The following is an 18,394-nucleotide window of genomic DNA, read 5'->3' on the forward strand; positions in this document are numbered from 1 at the left end:
AAAGTCCACGACCCATTTGGACCAAATGACTTTCGACCAATTGCACTGACATCGTTGGTCACGAAGTGCTTTGAGCATCTAGTGAAGAGGGACTTTGTATCCGAAACACAGCACCTCATGGACCCCTTGCAATTTGCCTATCAGGCCTCCAGGAGGGCTGAAGATGCCTTTCTCACACTATTGTACTTATTGCATACTCATCTTGACAAACCAAAGACCCACGCCAAGATTTTACTTGTGGACTTTTCCTCGGCTTTTATTACTATTCAACCTAGTATCTTAGCGGATACTTTGGCTTCAGAATTTTTACTCAAACCTGGCTTGATTTTCTGGATTGTTTATTTTCTTAGCTGTATAATGATGATAAGGAGGACGAGCATGGGCCAGTTCTTGACTACTTCCTAAAGTGGTCTGAGAAGTCGAGCCTCCTCCTAAACACCACCAAAACAAAAGAAATGTCCACTGATTTTAGAACGTTGCAATCATCTAATTCTACTTTTATTAATGGGGAGCCTAAAGAATCTGTCACAAATTACAAATACCTTGGCATTGTGCTCGACCATAAGCTTAAATGGGATCTGTGGTCTGACCTCATAAGCACTAAGACACAAAAAAGAATGTACTTTTTAAAGAAACTGTCATCTTTTAATGTCCACAACAAAATGATTCAGATGTTTTATTCAAAGTGTTTTGGCCTTTTGCATCATTTGCTGGTTTGGCAATGCTACTGAGGCACAGAAAAGGTCTGTAACAGTAACAACGGCCAGTAAACTATTAGGGATTAAGTTACCAAGTATGGAATGTATCTATAGGGGGTATGTGTTGATGTCACTTCCCCTTCCGGAACATGCTGGACAGAGTGGCAAAACATCTGTTACCATGGCTACGTTTAGCAAACCGGGAATAAAACAAGTGATTATTTGCTCTAATTAAAGGTAGTCAGACTCGACAGTGATCCTAACTTCTTACCAAAGAACCAGTGGTCCAGCTCTTTCCCATTTTAGATGTGTTGTTTGTGTTTTAGCCGATTCAAGCTAATACTGCTGCTCGGCTTTACCTGCCACCCAGTGAGCGTACTGCGTTCTGTGACATCATGCGCATACCCTCTATAGGGAAAGAATGATGAACAAGGTAAGAGACATTGTGGGAGACAAGAGGCTCCTTCCCCCTTGCCCCTTCATTTGAACGGTCGCCCTCTGAGCGACGATATTGCCCCCCTCTATTTACCAAAAATAGATCAAAATCTTCATTTGTGCCTCAAGCAATTAAGTTTTTCAACAGGTAAGGCACATATTTAGCCAAATAGGAAGGATACTCAGCTTGTCTGGGCTGCCTAATTTAATCGGTAGCAAGGTGCGGAGTATGGGAATTATGTGTATTAGTATGTTTATTATGTCTGATGGTTATCTCTGTGCCATATGTAATGCCTACTTGATTGTGCTGCAAAATAATTTTAATCCCTAATAGTTTACAAATAAAGATTGATCGATTGATTGAATTGAGCGTCAGAGCAGTGTTATGGATTACAAAAGTTTAATTTTATATTTACAGGTTATTGGCAAACAGATATTGACACATGTTACTTGTAAAAAGTATATTGTCTGTAACGTATACTGTATACCTGTTTCAACCGAGTACTTGCTCAACCCTATTAAACGGGCCCCGGGGCTTAAGACCGCAGTGTTTATCACAGAGGCTGCGGTGGGAACACTGAAGTGAAGATAACACTATTACTGGAGTTGACGACAGCTACACTCGTTACTGTAAGTATGTGCAATAAAACCTTTGAGAGTAAAATACCAATATTTCATCAATACACCTGTTTAGGGCTGGGCGATATGGGCAAAAATGTTACCAGGATAGAAAATCTTATTCGATACCGATAATTTTCACTATAAATGTCAAATCATTATTTCTTTCAAGTTTAAAGGCTGACGAATGAAAGTCAAAGAAACCAGATGGTTAATTGTGGTTTTAAACTTTTCATTCTGGGCAGAACAAACACCTCATGCCAAACAGTAGATCATTTCACAAATCTGAGGTAGAACATTAATAAAAAATCTTTCTACAAAAAATGCATGAGTAAAATCATTTACTGCAGCCTGAAATATTTTTTCAGTCCCTTTTCCTCAACAAAATACATTTTTTAATAGATAAATTTAATGCTAATTTGTTCATGATTCAAATGAATTAAATCAAACATTTGTTATATTGTTAGTGAGGAGAATTCTATCGCGATAGTTTATTAGTTTTTTTATTGCGCAGTCCTACAGCTGTTTAACTAGCATAAACATGTAAAAAGTGATATTTTAATCTGCTCTGTCCATAAACAAGTTACAGCAAATGCTCCCTGTCTGCAGTCTAACTGTTTAGCTTAGTTTGCCACAAATCTTAAAATTTTGCGCTTTGTTGTAAACTGAGCAGCCGCTCCTCTCTACCAGCTAACGCTACCTGCAGGCAGTGAATCACAGTAGCAGAGGGAGGAGGAGGAGGACAAGAGGATGGACGGATGTTTGAGCTCTTCATTCTTTCTAAACGTCACTCTAAACGCATTTTGATGTCAGGAATCAGATTTTTTTATTGACATATTAAATTTGTTTCCCCTGAGATATTGTTGACTTTACTGTTGCTGTTTGTTTAAAATATCCAATTATAGTCCTGTAAGTTAAAGACATCCGGGCAGCTAATATGCACACTTCAATGTTTGTTTATTTATCACAAGTCATATCGTCATCCGGTAGTGAACAATGTTTTCGCACGTCGCAGATATTCTTTATATCGTGCAGGCCTAGTCTAGACTTCCAGGACTCGTTATCACAACATCTGCCTTCTTTCAAAAGAAAAATCTGTCGACTATAAAACACTTTCATGACTTAAATCCACAGTAGCGCTTGCCACGTTTCCATCTCCCGACTGTCCCGCCTTCTGAGTTGCACTTTCCCCAGATTGTCCAGGGCTTTTCTGGTTGCACCTTAAAAGTCTGCGTGTTTGATGACGGAAGGTCTTGTCTAACAGGAAGAACATCAAAGGGTCCGTTGAACCTCTGACTGCAGCCAGAAGCAAAAAGGAGTTCTTCAGCTAGAGGAAGAGGACAAAGAAACTTGTCGTCATGTGTTCTGTGTAGCCCGCAATCTGCTGTAAATCAGTAAAGTCGTGAAGAATAATATTTATTTGCTTTAAGGTTACATTTACTCACCTCGACAAAGGTGGAGAGCGGGTGACAGTTGTTGGTTCCAGGTGAAAATGTCAGCTGACGTTGATCATTGGCGAGAGAAATGAAGATGGGTTTGAAGATATGGTATGGCAGCAGACAAACTGAAAAAACAACCTGTGGAGAGTTTGTTAAAATAGACTGACAGTCCTGGCTGGTATTATCAGAAGCCCAGTGAAATATGGATGATGCTGGTTTTATGAAATGGATTAATGTATTTTAGAGTAATATAACTTATAGCCACCTGAATGACCACAATGTTTCGGAGCACCCTACCCAGCAGGCCCTGGGAGGTCGTGACTTTTGTGTTGCGACGTGAGCGTCTGATGTGCCTCAACACTGTCATGTAGGCCAGCAGCACCAGCAGGTAAAACACAAAGAATATGGTTATGACGGGCACGGCAAAAGCTGCTGACAGACCGCCCCCTATTTCCACCGCAGGGTTGTAGCAAACCTCCACACAGCCTCCTATCTCAGCGTCTCCACCCTCGCCAGCTTCGTTCACCGAGTAGTAGACTGTCACTGGCACAATGCCCCCAACCGCCACCACCCACACTGTGAAACACACCCTGTTGGCAAAGGAGGTCCTTGTGAGAGAGGCGAAGAAGCTGTGCGGCAGCAGTGTTGTGCAGGCACTCGGCCTGGAGGCGTGGGTGTGCCGGATGAGGGCTGCAAAGCGACTGAAGGCCACCCAAGTGAGGATCATGAGGCTTATGTAGATGTTGATGTGGAGCACTGGGGTGATGCCGTGCAGCACCAGCTGACACAGGGTGCTGCTCATTGTCCAGTCTGAGCCCCAGGCGTAGTAGGCTGCGAGGAAGGGAGTGGTGAGGGACAACATCAGGTTGGAGGTGCTCAGGTGGGACAGATAAATGTGGATGGGGGACATGGAGGAGATGCGCCGCAGGAACACCCACAAAGACAGCGCATTTCCCGGGAGAGAGGTAAGGAAGAGGAGCGTGTAGACGGAGGGGAGGAAGAAGAGCGTGGCAGCGGAGGGGCAGAGGGACAGATCAGAGCAGGAGGTGTTATCCGGTGGGAAAGTGTACGGTGTATTCTCCATCTGATCTGTAGGAATACACCAGTGATGGGACAGCAGACAGAGAAGTTACACTCCAACACAGAAACATGTCAAGTGTCTGTACCTCACTTCCTATCCTCAGGTCAACAACCGTTTCCATTCTTGCTTCTGATGTACATAACATACATTTTTCAAAAAAAGTAATTTCTTAAAATCTATTCTCATTGTGCTTACATAAACACAAAAATGAAAAGAAAACCTTCAACATATTTCAGCATTTCAGAATTTAGATTTTTATGTTTTTAAAAAATTTTTATTCATTGCCTAATCACACTCGCACTGAGATTTATAATAAATGTTTCTGTTCACACTGACCATACTCCCCAGCTGTATATTCTGTCTTGTTTAGGATTGCTGCTCTCATTATTCTTTACTTGTTTTCTTCTTACATTCTGAGTATCTTTATATTGTACATTTTAATTCCTACTGCTGTCTCTAGCCAAGGTTGTCTCTTTTCTGGATGTTATTCAGTGCATAGGACAAATAAAATGACTTTGATTTTTTTATAATGTTTAAATGTAATAGAAAGCACAGTTGGTAGAGCAGGATGTCACTAATTATAATCATCCCTCGCTCCTCCTATTCTTCAGTGTTTTTGAGAAAGAGACTCTGAACCTCTAATTGCTCCTTTTAGTTATGTGTTATGTAATATTTTAAGTCAAACTTTAAGTTAACTTTAAGAAGTCATTATTTCACTTACATTACAAAGATGACATGTAACTTTTGGCAATTGAGAGTTAATTTACAAACATGCATCACACAGAGACGTTCATGTACCTGTTATACGTACCACAGACAGCAGCTCTGTCGAGATCATTCAAAGGCATCAACAGCAGCTCCCTCAAAATAAAATAATCACAAATGAAGCTAGAAACAATGGGGAACACCAGGCTCAGTCGCTCAAAGCTGCTCTCTAACTTCCTTCTTCTCAAACTAAAAGCTTAAACATTTCCCAGCTTGTCTCTTGTTTGTGGGTGTGGTGTTCAAACATATTCTATATCTTTATTCCACTTCCTCAATTACCATATTTGACAGACGTAGGAAATGCATGTTGTGTACAGCTTGAGAATGGAAAATGAAGGTAAGAGGTTCAGATACTACATGCTTGTCTATTTATGTGTATGTATAAGCCCTACATGAAATGTGGTGCATGTCGACAGCAGTGCATTAAATCCACCGTATGGCTCCCATAATATTCCCTTAGTTTGTCCCCTTAAGTTCCTCAATATAACAGTGGTCGTATCCATGCAGAAGAGATTCCTAGTGATCTACTTGATGTTCAAATGTCTTAACACTGTATTTATTCCACCTTAGGGTGGCGCTGCTGCTCTATTTCTAGCTGAAAAGCAAAGAGAGTTGGGTGTTCTCTCTTTCCTCTCATCATATGGTTGAATGTATATTGGTTGGCACACATAACTGTTGAAAATTTCATGTATAACAAAAACCTAGCACACTGGTATGTGCAGTCAAGATGCTGTTTAATGTCTTGCCACAGTAGGAGTACATGGCTATTACATGTCAGAAAAGCTCTGACATTCTCAAACAGTGGTATTTTATCAGTGATTTCATCTCAGGAAACTCTCATCTGGCTTCTCTGTAAGCTTGTGCTCATTATCATAATTTATCATGAAAGTTCAGGCTTTGATGTAGTCTACAAATTTATCGTCTTCCTTTCTTTCGAGTTTGTCTATAGGGCTCACATTGTGTTTTGCACACTGATCATCTGTAGGGTCACACATTAGTCCATTATCTTTATTTCAGCACTACCTGGTCACAGATTTAAAGAACAAAAAACAACAAAAAAACTCCAAATCTTTTATTATTGTGGTTGCAGGTTGCAGTTCTAGATGTTGTTCGGGTATCACTGGTTAACCTACATTAATACACTGGCAAATATGTAAACTAACTGTTGCTTGACTGCACAAAAAACAATCAAGCTCAGTGTTTGTCCTGGAACTGAAATGATTAATCGATTAGTCAATCAGCAGAAACATTAATCGTCAACAATTTTGTGTTGATCTAATTGACAAATGTTTGTACAGATGTTCCTGCCGCTCAGATGACTTTGTTGATCCCCAGGCTTTTCATCCCTGGAGCGCCATCATCAGGTCAAAGTTTCAGTTTGTCTGTCCAAATACCTGCAAAACATTCCCATCAGCCTCAGCTGTACTTTGTGTTGAATGGGTGAAAGGTACAGAGCTTAGGGCTTGACTAAAAGCAGTCACTAGCAGCGTATTTGAAGCCTACTGTTGCTTCTTAATAAATGACCTCTGCTACTAAAATTTCACAAGATCATTAATGATTTTCAGCACGGTAACACTGAACGCATGGCTGTCTCCCTCTCCTCATTCTTCAAAGGACGAGCGAATGTGAGACCGAGATCAGCATGAAGTTGTCCTGTCCTGTACATCTTGATAGTTACATCAAATTGTAAAGAAAGGACGGTGGTGACCACGGAGGAGCTGAGGTTAATGTTAAAACCAGTTAGGGATGCAAACTAGTCCTTTTAAGGTAATGAGGAGATTCTTCTTTTTGATTTTGATGTACAAATGAAATGCTTCTTACAATACAGAAGGGAGGAGGTTCTCATGTTGCCTATGTTTTTATGTTAATTTCTACAAATGTACAAAGCAGTAAATTAAGACACAAAAGGCAAACATGAACAATCGGTAATGATTCTGAGGTCATATTAACAGTTTTTTCCTGCCGTTATAAGGTGGTGAGGCTTAAAACAGCTCGGTGCTGCTCCATGAATGTAAAATCATTGTGGAGAGCATCAAAACTTTCCCCAGATCTAATCTTTATAATTAAAACTCAGTAAACCCTTAATTTAGCTTTTGGGGTGTAGTTAATTAAAAATCTGCTCTAGATTTTCCTACTTTTCATTCATAGATGTGGTAATAACAATGTTCCAAAATTATGTGGAATTGCATATTTCTTTATTGGAAAATGTAAACATTTTCTTGGGGGATGACCCCCAAACCTCCAACATAAAAATACCATCTTAATTGTTTTCCCCTGTGAAAACATGGAAATGAAACACACCTTTACCTCTGGACTCTCACTGCAAACACAACAGCTTTCCCCACCTCTCTCCGTCTCTCTCTCCCTGTCTTCTCCCCTGAGTTTCTCCATCAGCAGTAAGTAATGTTTTATAAAGTCGCCGAAAAGACACAGAACTCGTCTTTTTCCACCTGTGATCCTTTTTCACGGCAGCAGGTGCACCTCATGCCAGCTTGTTAATTACGTAGCTTATCAGCGCCATCGTTCATCCCGGTGTTTCATTGTTGACATCGTCCAATAGCAATTTTGTAGAAATCCATCTAACCCTAATTTGAATAGTTATTTACCCTGCAAGTAAGTTTGTGACTGCATTTCCTTTGTACGTTTCTTTTTTTGATGTTGCGATATAGGTCTTAAATTTCATTCATAGTGGTCTTAAAAAGGCCTTAAAGACTTAAATTTGACTAGGTGAAACCTGCAGAAACCCTGTTAATATTATACCTGCTAAACATCTACATCATAGTGTTGACATTGTGAGTATGTGACTCTTAGCCTTGATCACTGTTTTCTGACATTCTCTGGGCTGCAACTAAGGATTATTTATAAATAACCTGCCGATTATTTTCTCGATTAGTTGTTAGGTCCAGAAAATTCAGTGTTTCCCACAGCCCAAAGTGACGTCCTCAAATGTCCTCTTTTGTCTGCGACCCAAATATATTCGGTTAATGTCCCAGTAGAGCAAAAGAAAGAGAAAATATTCACATTTAAGAAGCTGAAATCAAAGAGGTTTTTTCTTTAATAAAGGACTCAAAGCGATTAATTGAATATCAAAATAGTTGCGGATTGATTTAATTGTTGACAACTAATCGAATAATCAACTAATTGCTGCAGCTCTTCTCTGGGCTGAACAGTTAATCAAAAAAGACAGATTATTCACAATGAAAATTATGTTTTTTTTATGTTTTGTGTGAAATCTCAGTACTAGTTTAAGTGTGAATTATGTGAAAGGGCCATATTTTTCACTTTGTTAAACAAAATATATATATATATACTTGAGACATCATAAACTCCCTCCCATAGCACTTGATAGTTTGTTGTAAATGACCTCGTACAGTGCGTTCATATTCCTGGATTGTGTTTGTGACGGGTCACTTGAGGTTTTCTCTGTCCGCCTGAATGCTGTTTTGTGCTATCTCAGAGTTTACTCTGAGTTTCTGTCACTACCTCGTCCAGCTGTTGGGATCTTGATGATGAAATTATGTCTCTGCAAAATCAAATGCCAAGAGTTATACATATACCAGAGCCCTAGATTTCCTGCAACCTTCTTTTTATAGCTACTGAAGTATGAAGCCATACAAAAACTGGGTTTTTATTTCAGTTACAGTACAGGGTGAAACTCGACCTTCATCCCATCCTGCTGATGTTATCATCTGTACCGTTCACAACAATTAACATAGCCCGTTTTAGCGACGAAACGTCTTCCAGTATCTTCAACCAAGTCCAGTTGCCCTTGATTTTAACCTTCGTTGGATAACTATGACCTGGATGACTGAGAATCTTCATAGACATCATAAATATTGTTTACTTGCTCCGACAAGGAAAATCAAAGTGATGGTGTTGCTATAAAATCACCAATAGAAGTATAATTAAGGATACGTTCATTAAAGGTCCAGTGTGTAATATTTAGGAGGATCTATTGACAGAAAAAACAATATAATATCCATAACTATGTTTTCCGTGGTGTATAAAGACCTTACATAATGAATCGTTATGTTTTTAATACCTATAGAATGAGTCATTTCTGTCTACATACATCTACATCTTGCATGGAAGTCGCTATGTTGCACCATCATGTTTCTACAGTAGCCCAAATGGACAAATGGAGGCCCACATGTATTATTTAGCACAAGAGCCAACAGAGCGTGTCGGCCACTGTAGATTCTCCTGCAGGCTTGCAAAGGGAGGGGGGAGTGGTGATGGAATAATGTTTTTTTTTTTTTCTTAAATCTTTATTGCAAAAGAGGAATAAAGTGTACATGGGACATAAAGAAGTATACAGAACAGTGAAACAAATATACAAATATAAGAAGACACAAATAATAAAACTTTTCCAGGGTTAGTCCATATTAAATAAAGAAATTAAAAGTGGACCTTATGATGACAGTTTTCATAGCCTTTTGTTATTGGATTTAGAAATTAAAATGAGATATTGTAATGTAATTGATGTAATAATTTGACTCCTGAATTTACATTTATTATTGTGGAATTTTTTGATTTGACTTTTAGAAAAGCAAAATACCACATTCTCCCACATCAATGCAAAATCTTTAAAATATGGTCAATGACGAATCTGCTGAAGTTAAGTTTAAGGAAATGTTGGTACAGGAGTTGTTGATGTCATAAAACATGGCGGGCAACATGGAGTTGTTTACATGCTCTGATAATGTTAAACCAACACATCTTTGTAGTAGTGTCCATGTTGATTCCACATTCTGACTTAAAGGTTCAGTGTGTAATATTTCTGAGGATCTATCGACAGAAAGTGGGTCAGTGGTAGACTGGACAGTTGGTTGCAATTCACAACTCTCACTACTAGATGCCACTAAAACTTTCACACTTAAACTTGAAGTTTGTTCCTGCATGGTTTTCCTTGGTTGATCCAACCTCACTCTCCTTGCCTGTCATGTTCATGTTGTAAACGATGGAGGCTTATTGTCTCAGAATACCTTTAGAGTTCATCTGAGCTGTCCTTCAAATGGCTGAATAAGTTGTTGTGTGCCTGTCCTCTGACAGTCCTCCCAGGCTTACCGTCCCACTCGGCACTGGAGCTGCTCCCGCTGACTCCAGGAACATCTCGCACACAAAACACGTTGCTCACCAAGCGCAGCACCTCCTTCCTCACTGACGAGGACAACAGGAAGTACATAACGGGATCCAGGCAGCTGTTGAGGGCGGAAAATACCAAAGCCACCTCGTTGGTTTTGTCAGCCAAATTCTGCCAGAAACATAAAGTGTCTGTGATCTGGGTTTTTATGTAAAACACCCTGACCGTGTGATAGGGGACAAAACAGACGGTGAAGACAAAGAGGATGAAGAAGGACTTCTTGGCCGTTCGAGCGTAGTGGGCTGCGTTGGGCAGGTCTGGTTTCTCTTTGGATGTTTTCAGAAGCTTGAGGGCAATCTTTCCGTAAGACACCACCAGACAGATGAATATGAGCCAGAAGAGAACCAGTACGAAGATATTGATGTAGGCTTTCCACTTTTCATCATGGAGCTGCTTGTAATGGAAACACCTGGAATCAACCGTACATGTCAGCTTGTCAGCTGCTCATATCACACATGCTGGGATTTCTGACCAAAACAGGAAGATTCAATAAATAGATAAGAACATTTGATTATAGGCGTCACCAACCTTTTCGTCTTGGCGTGATTCTTTGACATCAGGAGTGGCAAGGCCAGGGCACAGGACACAATCCAGAGGACTGCACAGAGGGCTTTACTCCACCTTGTAGACCGCAGTCTGTGCTGCCCCCCTGCACCACGATGGATCTTCAGGTAGCGATCCACGCTGATCAACCCCAGCAGTGTGACACTGATATACATGTTCATGTAGAAGAGGTTACCCACGACTTTACACAAGATGGGATGTAAGTTCCACTGGTTACCCTGGCTGTGATAGAGAATCCTGAATGGCAGACATACCACCAGCAGCAGGTCTGCGAAAGCTGTGTTTATGAGAAACACCCGCACAGAGTTCTTCTTAGAGTGAACACAGAAGAAAACCCAAAGGGCCACCAGGTTCCCCACTAAACCCAGGATGAAGATTATAGAGTAGAGCACCGCCAACAGGCTTTGCAGTGCATCATCGTCTGTACAATTGTTTGTGGCGTCAGGGATCGTGGTCAAGTTCATCTCTGTGGTATTTCTGGTGATGAGAAAAAGGGCGCTGTTTGTAGTCCAGGAGGTGGTTGTTGCAGGGGTGGTAGAGATGTTTTTCATCATGGTGGTTTAAATGATTCTCCGCCCTGCAAATGGGAAGGAAACAAAGGTGAAATGGATTAACTGAAGTGTGTTAGGGGAGGTTTTTCTTAGCTTCACACTGGGAAGTCTTGGACCCGTTAGTGCAGGTTTGTGCAATAGCTGAGGTCCAGCTGCATGGATTAGCCCTGAATAAGCATTAATCCAACCCCTCAATAATCACGTAGGACACTAGCTGACCACCACACCAACAGAAATTAGAAAGTCCCAGGAAGAACAGCATTTCTAACTGTGCACAGGTTAACACATCTGAGCTTTCTATGTGATATCATCTATGAGTTATGTAACGCACCCAACCAGTTAAAACAGCTCAAAGTACATGCTCAGACAGCTCACTGCCTGGAGTTCATATCAAAAGATCACTTAATGAAGTAGTGGTAAAAGTAGACGGATAACATCTTGCTTTTGCCTAAGTGTAACTTGTTAAAGTACAGTCAAAAGTGCAATCAAAAAATGTTTGCTCTTGTTTCTTGTTGCCTGTGCGGGAGAAGAGGGTAAACTCACAGAATAGTAGCTCTGCAGTCCTTTTCTTTTCCTCTGAGGAACACCAGTATATTCCCTTGAGTTTAAACTGCACTAAAGACTATCCAAAATGCGCTGTCCTGAAAAGACTCATAAAGTTCAGCATCCTTTCTTTCTGTCATTGTTGACTCAACTTTCTGCCGTTGTTGTGTAGAGTCTGCTTTTTTCTTCTGTTTCCTCTCTGCCCTTCAACTCTGCGTGTATGAGAAGCGCCTCTGTTGAAAGTTAAGAGAGAAATGCTGAAGTGCAGAATCTGTTGATGTTGTAGAGAGAAAGCTTGTAGCTCTGTGGTCAACCACCTCTTCTCTTACAGCTACTATGCTAAACTCTTAACAGAGAGAGTAAAACTGGGCAGGGCTTAGTACAGACCTTCTGATTACACACATGAGGGCAAGCAGTAGGATCACAGAGCATGCTCCGCTTGTATATACACAAGAAGCTTTCCACTCTGGGCTCTGATTATATATTTTTATATATATATATGGGAGTATGTGCTGAGTGTAGCCAACTCTGAAAGAAAAAGGTTCCCAAAATACCACTATATGTCCTCACAGTAATTAAAGCAATGCCTTCAGAGTAAAGCCAAGGTTTAAATTGCCACCCAAGAGACATTAGCTGCTGTCAACCTGTCTGGCTAAATAAATTTAGGCAAAGGGTCATGGGAATCATATACCTGCTCTTGAATGTTAATCATACCATCACATTATGAAACCCTGCATCAGAGCAGAGGCATTACTAAGTCAGTGTTCAGTCAGATTTAAACATGAAGTTAATTTACCAGCCTAGAAGGTTTCAAATCTGTGTTTTTAATGTCTCCTGCCCACTTGTACTCTTTTTATTCGACAACTTTATGCATTTATAAGAGTTAAAAAAGGATATACATAGGAATGACTGAGTGCTAATACATGACTTTTTGTAGTACAACATGCTAAAACTTTCCATAAACTGAGCAGCCAGCAGTTCTACAGAAACGAGCGACGCAATCAGTGTCATGCACACTGTTAAACTTAACTTCCCAGTGCAATTCTTTGGAGAGGCCTGGGAAGTTAAGTTTAACAACACACACACATACTGGTGTACAAGCAAACACATGTACTGAAGCTTGAGAAACCACATAACCACAGATGTTGTACATGAAATGAGCAGTGAGGAGTTCCAAAGAAGCAGAGAGGATGTAAAACTGCTGGAAAACCACAAAGATCACAGCTGAGCTACTTGATCCTGGGAAAATAAATATTGATAAATGGAATCTCAGGAATAATGTGACATTGCGACATTTAACTTCTACTTAAGACGCTGGTTCCTCTCTCAGGATCCTCCTACAGTGTGGGTTGCTTGTGTGTGGTCGTGGTGGGTGATGTTTGGGTGTGTCTTGCACATGTGATTTATTTTCTTTTATTTATTTATAGGAAGGTGTCGCTCTTTAATTAGCCAAATACGGCCATCAAATCATCGTCCTCTCTCCTCTCTCTTCTCTCGTTCTTAGCCTCACTGTGTGCTGCTGGCGTCCAAAGAGAACTCTGCTCCGGTGAAGTTGGGGGGATTTGGAGTCGCCATCCAGCTTGGAGAGTCGGGACTGGTGGCAGGAGGTACAGTAAACACAACCGGACATGCCAGAAATAGTCATTGAAGTCAAACTGACATTTTCTCACTATTTACGTTAGGAAATATATGCTATTGTTCTCATATTTCAAATTGGATAGAACAGCTTTTGGGCATAGTTGTGGATAAGAAACAACATTCGGATGGGGTTAACATGACAGGGGCAAGTTGGGAAGGAAATGTTCATTGTGCTCCTCTGTAATTTAACTCGTCGTTCAGGACCGCATTAGAAACATTGGAAAATTATAGGATAATAGGTCTGTAATAGACATTCTGCAGCACAGAGCCAAAAGGGAGAAGACAAAAGCTGGAGATTTGAGTTTTATATATTTATATACACAGACACTATATATATTTAGACGTCAAGAAAAGTCCATTTCACGCTGCACTTTCAAAGCAGTAAAAATGAAGTTCTAGTTTTAAACCTGAATGTAAAGTTCAGAAGTAGGAAACAATAAAGCTTTGTTACTTCTTTTTGATATCCATATTAAGATGAGGAAACGAATAACTCCGATAAAGTGTACTTTATTTGCAAGGTAGTTCTTGGAAGTACCATTTTTACAGTAGCAATAGAAAGACGTGGCCGTGGTTCAGATTTCAAAGTTTCAAAGAAGGAAGCAAACTCTGACAACACTTCCTGTTTTTAGTTGAAAGAAAGCTGTAAAAATAGAATTAATAAAGAAGTCCCAATGAGGCCCAATGTGTGCATACCTTTTTATAAGTGATTGCACCCACACCGCTCTTGTCTTTGTGTGACCCCAGGTCGGGTAGGAACTCCCCACTTCATGGCCCCAGAGGTGGTGAAGAGAGAGCCGTATGGTAAGCCCGTGGACGTGTGGGGCTGCGGAGTCATCCTCTTCATCCTCCTCTCAGGGTGTCTGCCTTTCTACGGCACCAAGGAGCGACTGTTTGAAGCCATCTGCAAGGGCAAATACAAGGTCGGGAGTTTATTCCATCAAAACGTCTCAACCGCGTGGTTTCATGCACCCATTAACCACAAGCGTCCCCACCTTAAAAGGGGCAGCCCACACTTTAATTGGATTTGCATGTTATTTCTATACAGCTGAACAAGTCCTCTTTAAAGCTGAACAGCAGACATACACACTGAACTGATGGTGCCATCTATCCTAATAATAGTAATTTGTAGTGTAGGCATGTTCTCATGCACAGCTGGAAGCCCTACAGTCAAATAATACACATTTGGATGAAGTCAAAAGCTCTTAAAGCCTTTACAAGTGACAAAAATGGTGATTTGTTGTTGATTTCCTGCTTAGTTGTCTGTGTTTATATGCATTCACTTGTAATCGGAGCAGTATAGATCGTATTTTCAGTTTATATATAGAAATATATCAGGTTTTTAAGAGAGGAGTTGATTGGTCTGTTTGCACATTATAAAGGACAATGCTTGTATTTATTTTTACCCATACTTCCTATCTGTGAAAAAAAAACCACTTTGCTTTCCAAGTAAGTGGCTGATATCCAGGAGTGATGCATCATTGTTAAACAGAAATCAGATGGAGAAAAGTAACATGAGCAGACAGGTTTATACAAGCTGTTTGTTTGCATGTGGTTTCACAGGCTAATCGTCTTTACTACACGTGAACACTCCCATGTCAGAAGAGGTGTTTTTCCTGTCTGCTGACATTTTGGGAGTGCTTTCTTTTTTGTTTTTTTCAAATTATGCTAATGCTACAGAAATATAACCCAAGTTAGCCGTGTTTCCATCAACATTTTTTATCGCACAATTTGAAGTGTCGCTTTACAAAAGATTGATGGAAACGGAAAAATTCGAAAAAAAATCCTTAATTTCACAAAAAAGTTTTTTTGCTCACTTGAGGTGGTTTTTGCCTTTGTCAAAAAAGAGTAAATGCACTAAAAGGGAGATGGAAACACTTTTGCCGAATAAGTTTGGATGTAGCAAACTTCACGACTGATCAGCTGTTTCGGCTGCCGGCGTCTTGCCAGATATTCCCATTACACGCGGAGACATGGCTGGTAGCAGTTTGCCCGCTTGAAACACATTCCTGAGGACCTCTCTCATTTTTCTCAGATCAATAGCCCTCAGCTCCATGTGACTGGTTTTGTTTCTGGTTTGAAACCCACACGTCTTGTTTATTACAGCCATGTTTAACGTCAACTACCTACGTAACTACACTTGCCTTGCCTGATTTATTCGCTTCAAACCAGCTGATGGAAACACACCTATTTGGCATTTACTCTTTTATTTTTTTTTTTACTCTTTTCAAAAGTCCGCTTAAAATTCACATGACAGTTACATGGAAACATGGCTAGTGAGGCATGTCCTTCTGTTTTTGCGACTCATTATCTCTTTTTGGTGCATGTAGTGGTAATTCCTTTTTCGTTTACATGCTGTATCATTAAGTTAATTAATGCTGTATCATTAAGTTAGTTAATACCTACTGTAGTTAGTTAAAAACATGCAGAACTGTGCACAAGATGCAGGTGGACGACAAGAATTTGGTACTTGTTCGGAGCAGAAGATCATTATCAGACACTTTGTGCATCCCTGAAAAGGCTGTATATATACGTGTGTGTGTGTGTGTGTGTGTGTGTGTGTAGATGAATCCGCGCCAGTGGGGTCTGATCTCAGAGAGCGCAAAGGATCTGGTGAGGCGCATGCTGATGCTGGACCCCGCTGAGAGGATCACCGTCTACGAGGCTCTTAACCACCCCTGGCTGAAGGTAATGCCGGGCATTCAGTAACACTTGACATGTTCATGTCATTTGTTCTTCAGAGTACTGGGTCGAATCTGAATTGACCTGTTAATACAACTATTTGGCTTTGTTTTTGTTTTTTTGTCTTTTGAAAGCACCATCGCCAAAGAAGAATCTGTCACTCTCAAAACAAAAACAACATGCTACTTATCATGTTTTTACCATCGCCTGCAGCACTTTTCCAGCCTGGACCGTCTCTAAATCATGCATCCAAAGTTTTGGCTCTTGTGAAAGTTTTAGTCTGTTTTTGAGACAAGAATTGAATGGTAAAAACGATGTAGCCTAAAGCCGTCACGTACTGATCAACCGCTCGGGTTGCGCAGCTCTTCACTCAGGAAAACAATGACAGGGAGTGCTGGCACAGTGGTGTTACTGCTTGTCATGTGTTGTCAGCAGAAGCTTTTATTGTGTCTTCGTCTGTGGACAGTGATGGAGGGGTACTTAAAGATGACTGTTTGACAATTCAACGGAGAGACTAGCAATTTGTCTGGGGGCTGTCTGACACGTCATTCAAATCATCCACTTTTAAGGGGCGTCCCTGCTTGGAATGCTGCATTTCAGTCTTTTTGTTTGAACTTGGGTGTAAAAGATTACTCTTTGTGTTGCGTAGTGTTCATTTCTTGGCCCTGATTATATACACCACATCACACTCATGTTCCTCTTTTCCTCTTAAATATACATAGCTACCAAGCACAAACATTTTAACCAAATCATGTAAATTGCAGTGCTCTGTTTACACACAAAGATGTGACTTAGGTACTTGTGGCAGTTTTAGTGAATTTGGACATATATTTTTAAACAAAGACTGTGAGAATATTGAAGTCCTTAGACACCAGGCAGTGATCATTGCAACACACAAACCGTGTGATGCAACTAATTAGCCAGAACCCGATTATTCCTACATTGAATTAAACCATCTCAGACCCCAAACTATAATGTTTGTTGTTTGAGCTGTGTTCGGCGGTGTTGGTTAGTTTCATTTATTGGTCTGATCAGAAAGATCTTTCTATAAACATGCCCTCAGCTTCTCCACAAACACTTTGCAGTACAAAGCTGGAACAGAGCTGCGGTCTTGAATACACGCACTTGCGCCATTGACTTGGTTTCATGCTTGTTTACTGGTAAACTACTGGTAACGTTTAACCTTATGTTTACTTTCTGCAAGATGCATCACAATGCACCCAGCTGTTGTAATAACAGTTGAACTTTTACACTTCAAAGTCTGTTCACAGGTCTTGAAAATGAACAAAATCTGGGCGAGTTTACCAGACGGCTCCTCATCTCTGCTTGTGGCTAGTAGCATGACACACCCGAATCACATCAAACTGTGTGTGTTGCATTGTGGGTAATGTAGAAGATTGTGTGAAATTAAAAAAGACGATATCTCTGGTTTTGTTGCAATGATTTGAATCCCTTTTTTCCCTCCTCCTAACTGTCCAGTGCAAGTCTGATGAAGTTACCTGAATTCAATGCTAAATCAGTATCAGTATGGTAGAAACCGTGGCAGTAGAGGCAGAGATACCCTGACTTCTAGTCCATTTTGTTTGTATAGCCCTTTTAAAGGTACTCAAAGGCACTTTACATGGTAGGGAAAAAAAAGAATAACAGAAATAGTAAAAGCAGTAACACTATAAAAAGAACTATAACACTGTAAAAATATCTGTAAAAGGAGAAAGGAGGGGCACTAATGCATCACAGATTAAAAGCTGATTTAATAGGTGGGTTTTGAAAAATGGAAGGGAAAATGTCTAAGGTGGTGGGGAAGCAATGGAGAAAGCCCAGTTTCCCCCAGGTCCTGGGCTTTGACTGGGCGAGAGGTGTGAGGAGCTTGGTGGGTCTGAGGTTGCAGGTAGGAGTTGGTGCAAGAGGTCAGAGGTAGGAGGGTGCTTGGTTGTGGAGGGCTTGGCAGGTGATGAGGACAATTTTTAACTGGATTCTTTGTAGAATGGGGAGCCAGTGGAGCTGTGACCTCAGAGTTTTGGATGTATTGTAGTTTGTTGAGGATTTTGTTGGGCGTGCAGCTGTTGCAGTAGTGGAGTTGTGAGAGGAGGAAGGAGTGGATGAGCGTTTCAGCAGCTGAGAAGAGGCGGAGGCGTGCAAAGATGAAAAAAGGGCAGGGTATTTGTCAAGTTCTAAAAACACTGGATCCACATTTCCCACAATGCAACAATAATATATTTCAGTAGACCTTCCCTTCCCCG

At 40.6% G+C, this 18,394-nt stretch overlaps 3 protein-coding genes across 9 annotated transcripts in view; 1 reads left to right on the plus strand and 2 right to left on the minus strand.

The window, feature by feature from the left end:
• Nucleotides 1-950: 950 nt before the first annotated feature.
• caska (calcium/calmodulin-dependent serine protein kinase a) overlaps nt 951-18,394 on the plus strand; it is a 59,691-nt gene continuing 42,247 nt past the window's right edge. For 3 of the 7 annotated variants that reach the window (XM_046053408.1, XM_046053411.1, XM_046053407.1), the window contains exons 1-4: nt 952-1,131; nt 13,342-13,444; nt 14,220-14,395; nt 16,038-16,160. In XM_046053408.1, the coding sequence (XP_045909364.1) occupies nt 1,120-1,131; nt 13,342-13,444; nt 14,220-14,395; nt 16,038-16,160 (414 nt within the window). In that variant the 5' untranslated portion in view covers nt 952-1,119. Of the gene's footprint in view, nt 1,132-13,341; nt 13,445-14,219; nt 14,396-16,037; nt 16,161-18,394 lie in introns of all 7 variants that reach the window. The other 4 variants (XM_046053406.1, XM_046053409.1, XM_046053412.1 and 1 more) reach the window with 3 other exon arrangements.
• Nucleotides 2,692-5,152, minus strand: LOC123973416 (probable G-protein coupled receptor 82). The gene is made up of 4 exons (XM_046053414.1): nt 5,083-5,152; nt 3,456-4,279; nt 3,197-3,328; nt 2,692-3,078 (listed from the first exon to the last, which is right to left on the minus strand). The coding sequence occupies exons 1-4, from the start codon at nt 5,117-5,119 to the stop codon at nt 2,854-2,856; spliced, it is 1,218 nt and encodes a 405-aa protein (XP_045909370.1). The 5' UTR covers nt 5,120-5,152; the 3' UTR covers nt 2,692-2,853.
• gpr34b (G protein-coupled receptor 34b) lies at nt 9,417-11,918 on the minus strand. The gene is made up of 3 exons (XM_046053415.1): nt 11,838-11,918; nt 10,708-11,320; nt 9,417-10,588 (listed from the first exon to the last, which is right to left on the minus strand). Exons 2-3 carry the CDS (start codon nt 11,295-11,297, stop codon nt 10,024-10,026), a joined length of 1,155 nt encoding a protein of 384 aa, XP_045909371.1. The 5' UTR covers nt 11,298-11,320; nt 11,838-11,918; the 3' UTR covers nt 9,417-10,023.

Source organism: Micropterus dolomieu, linkage group LG07 (assembly GCF_021292245.1).
Source record: "Micropterus dolomieu isolate WLL.071019.BEF.003 ecotype Adirondacks linkage group LG07, ASM2129224v1, whole genome shotgun sequence".
Lineage (NCBI taxonomy): Eukaryota > Metazoa > Chordata > Actinopteri > Centrarchiformes > Centrarchidae > Micropterus > Micropterus dolomieu.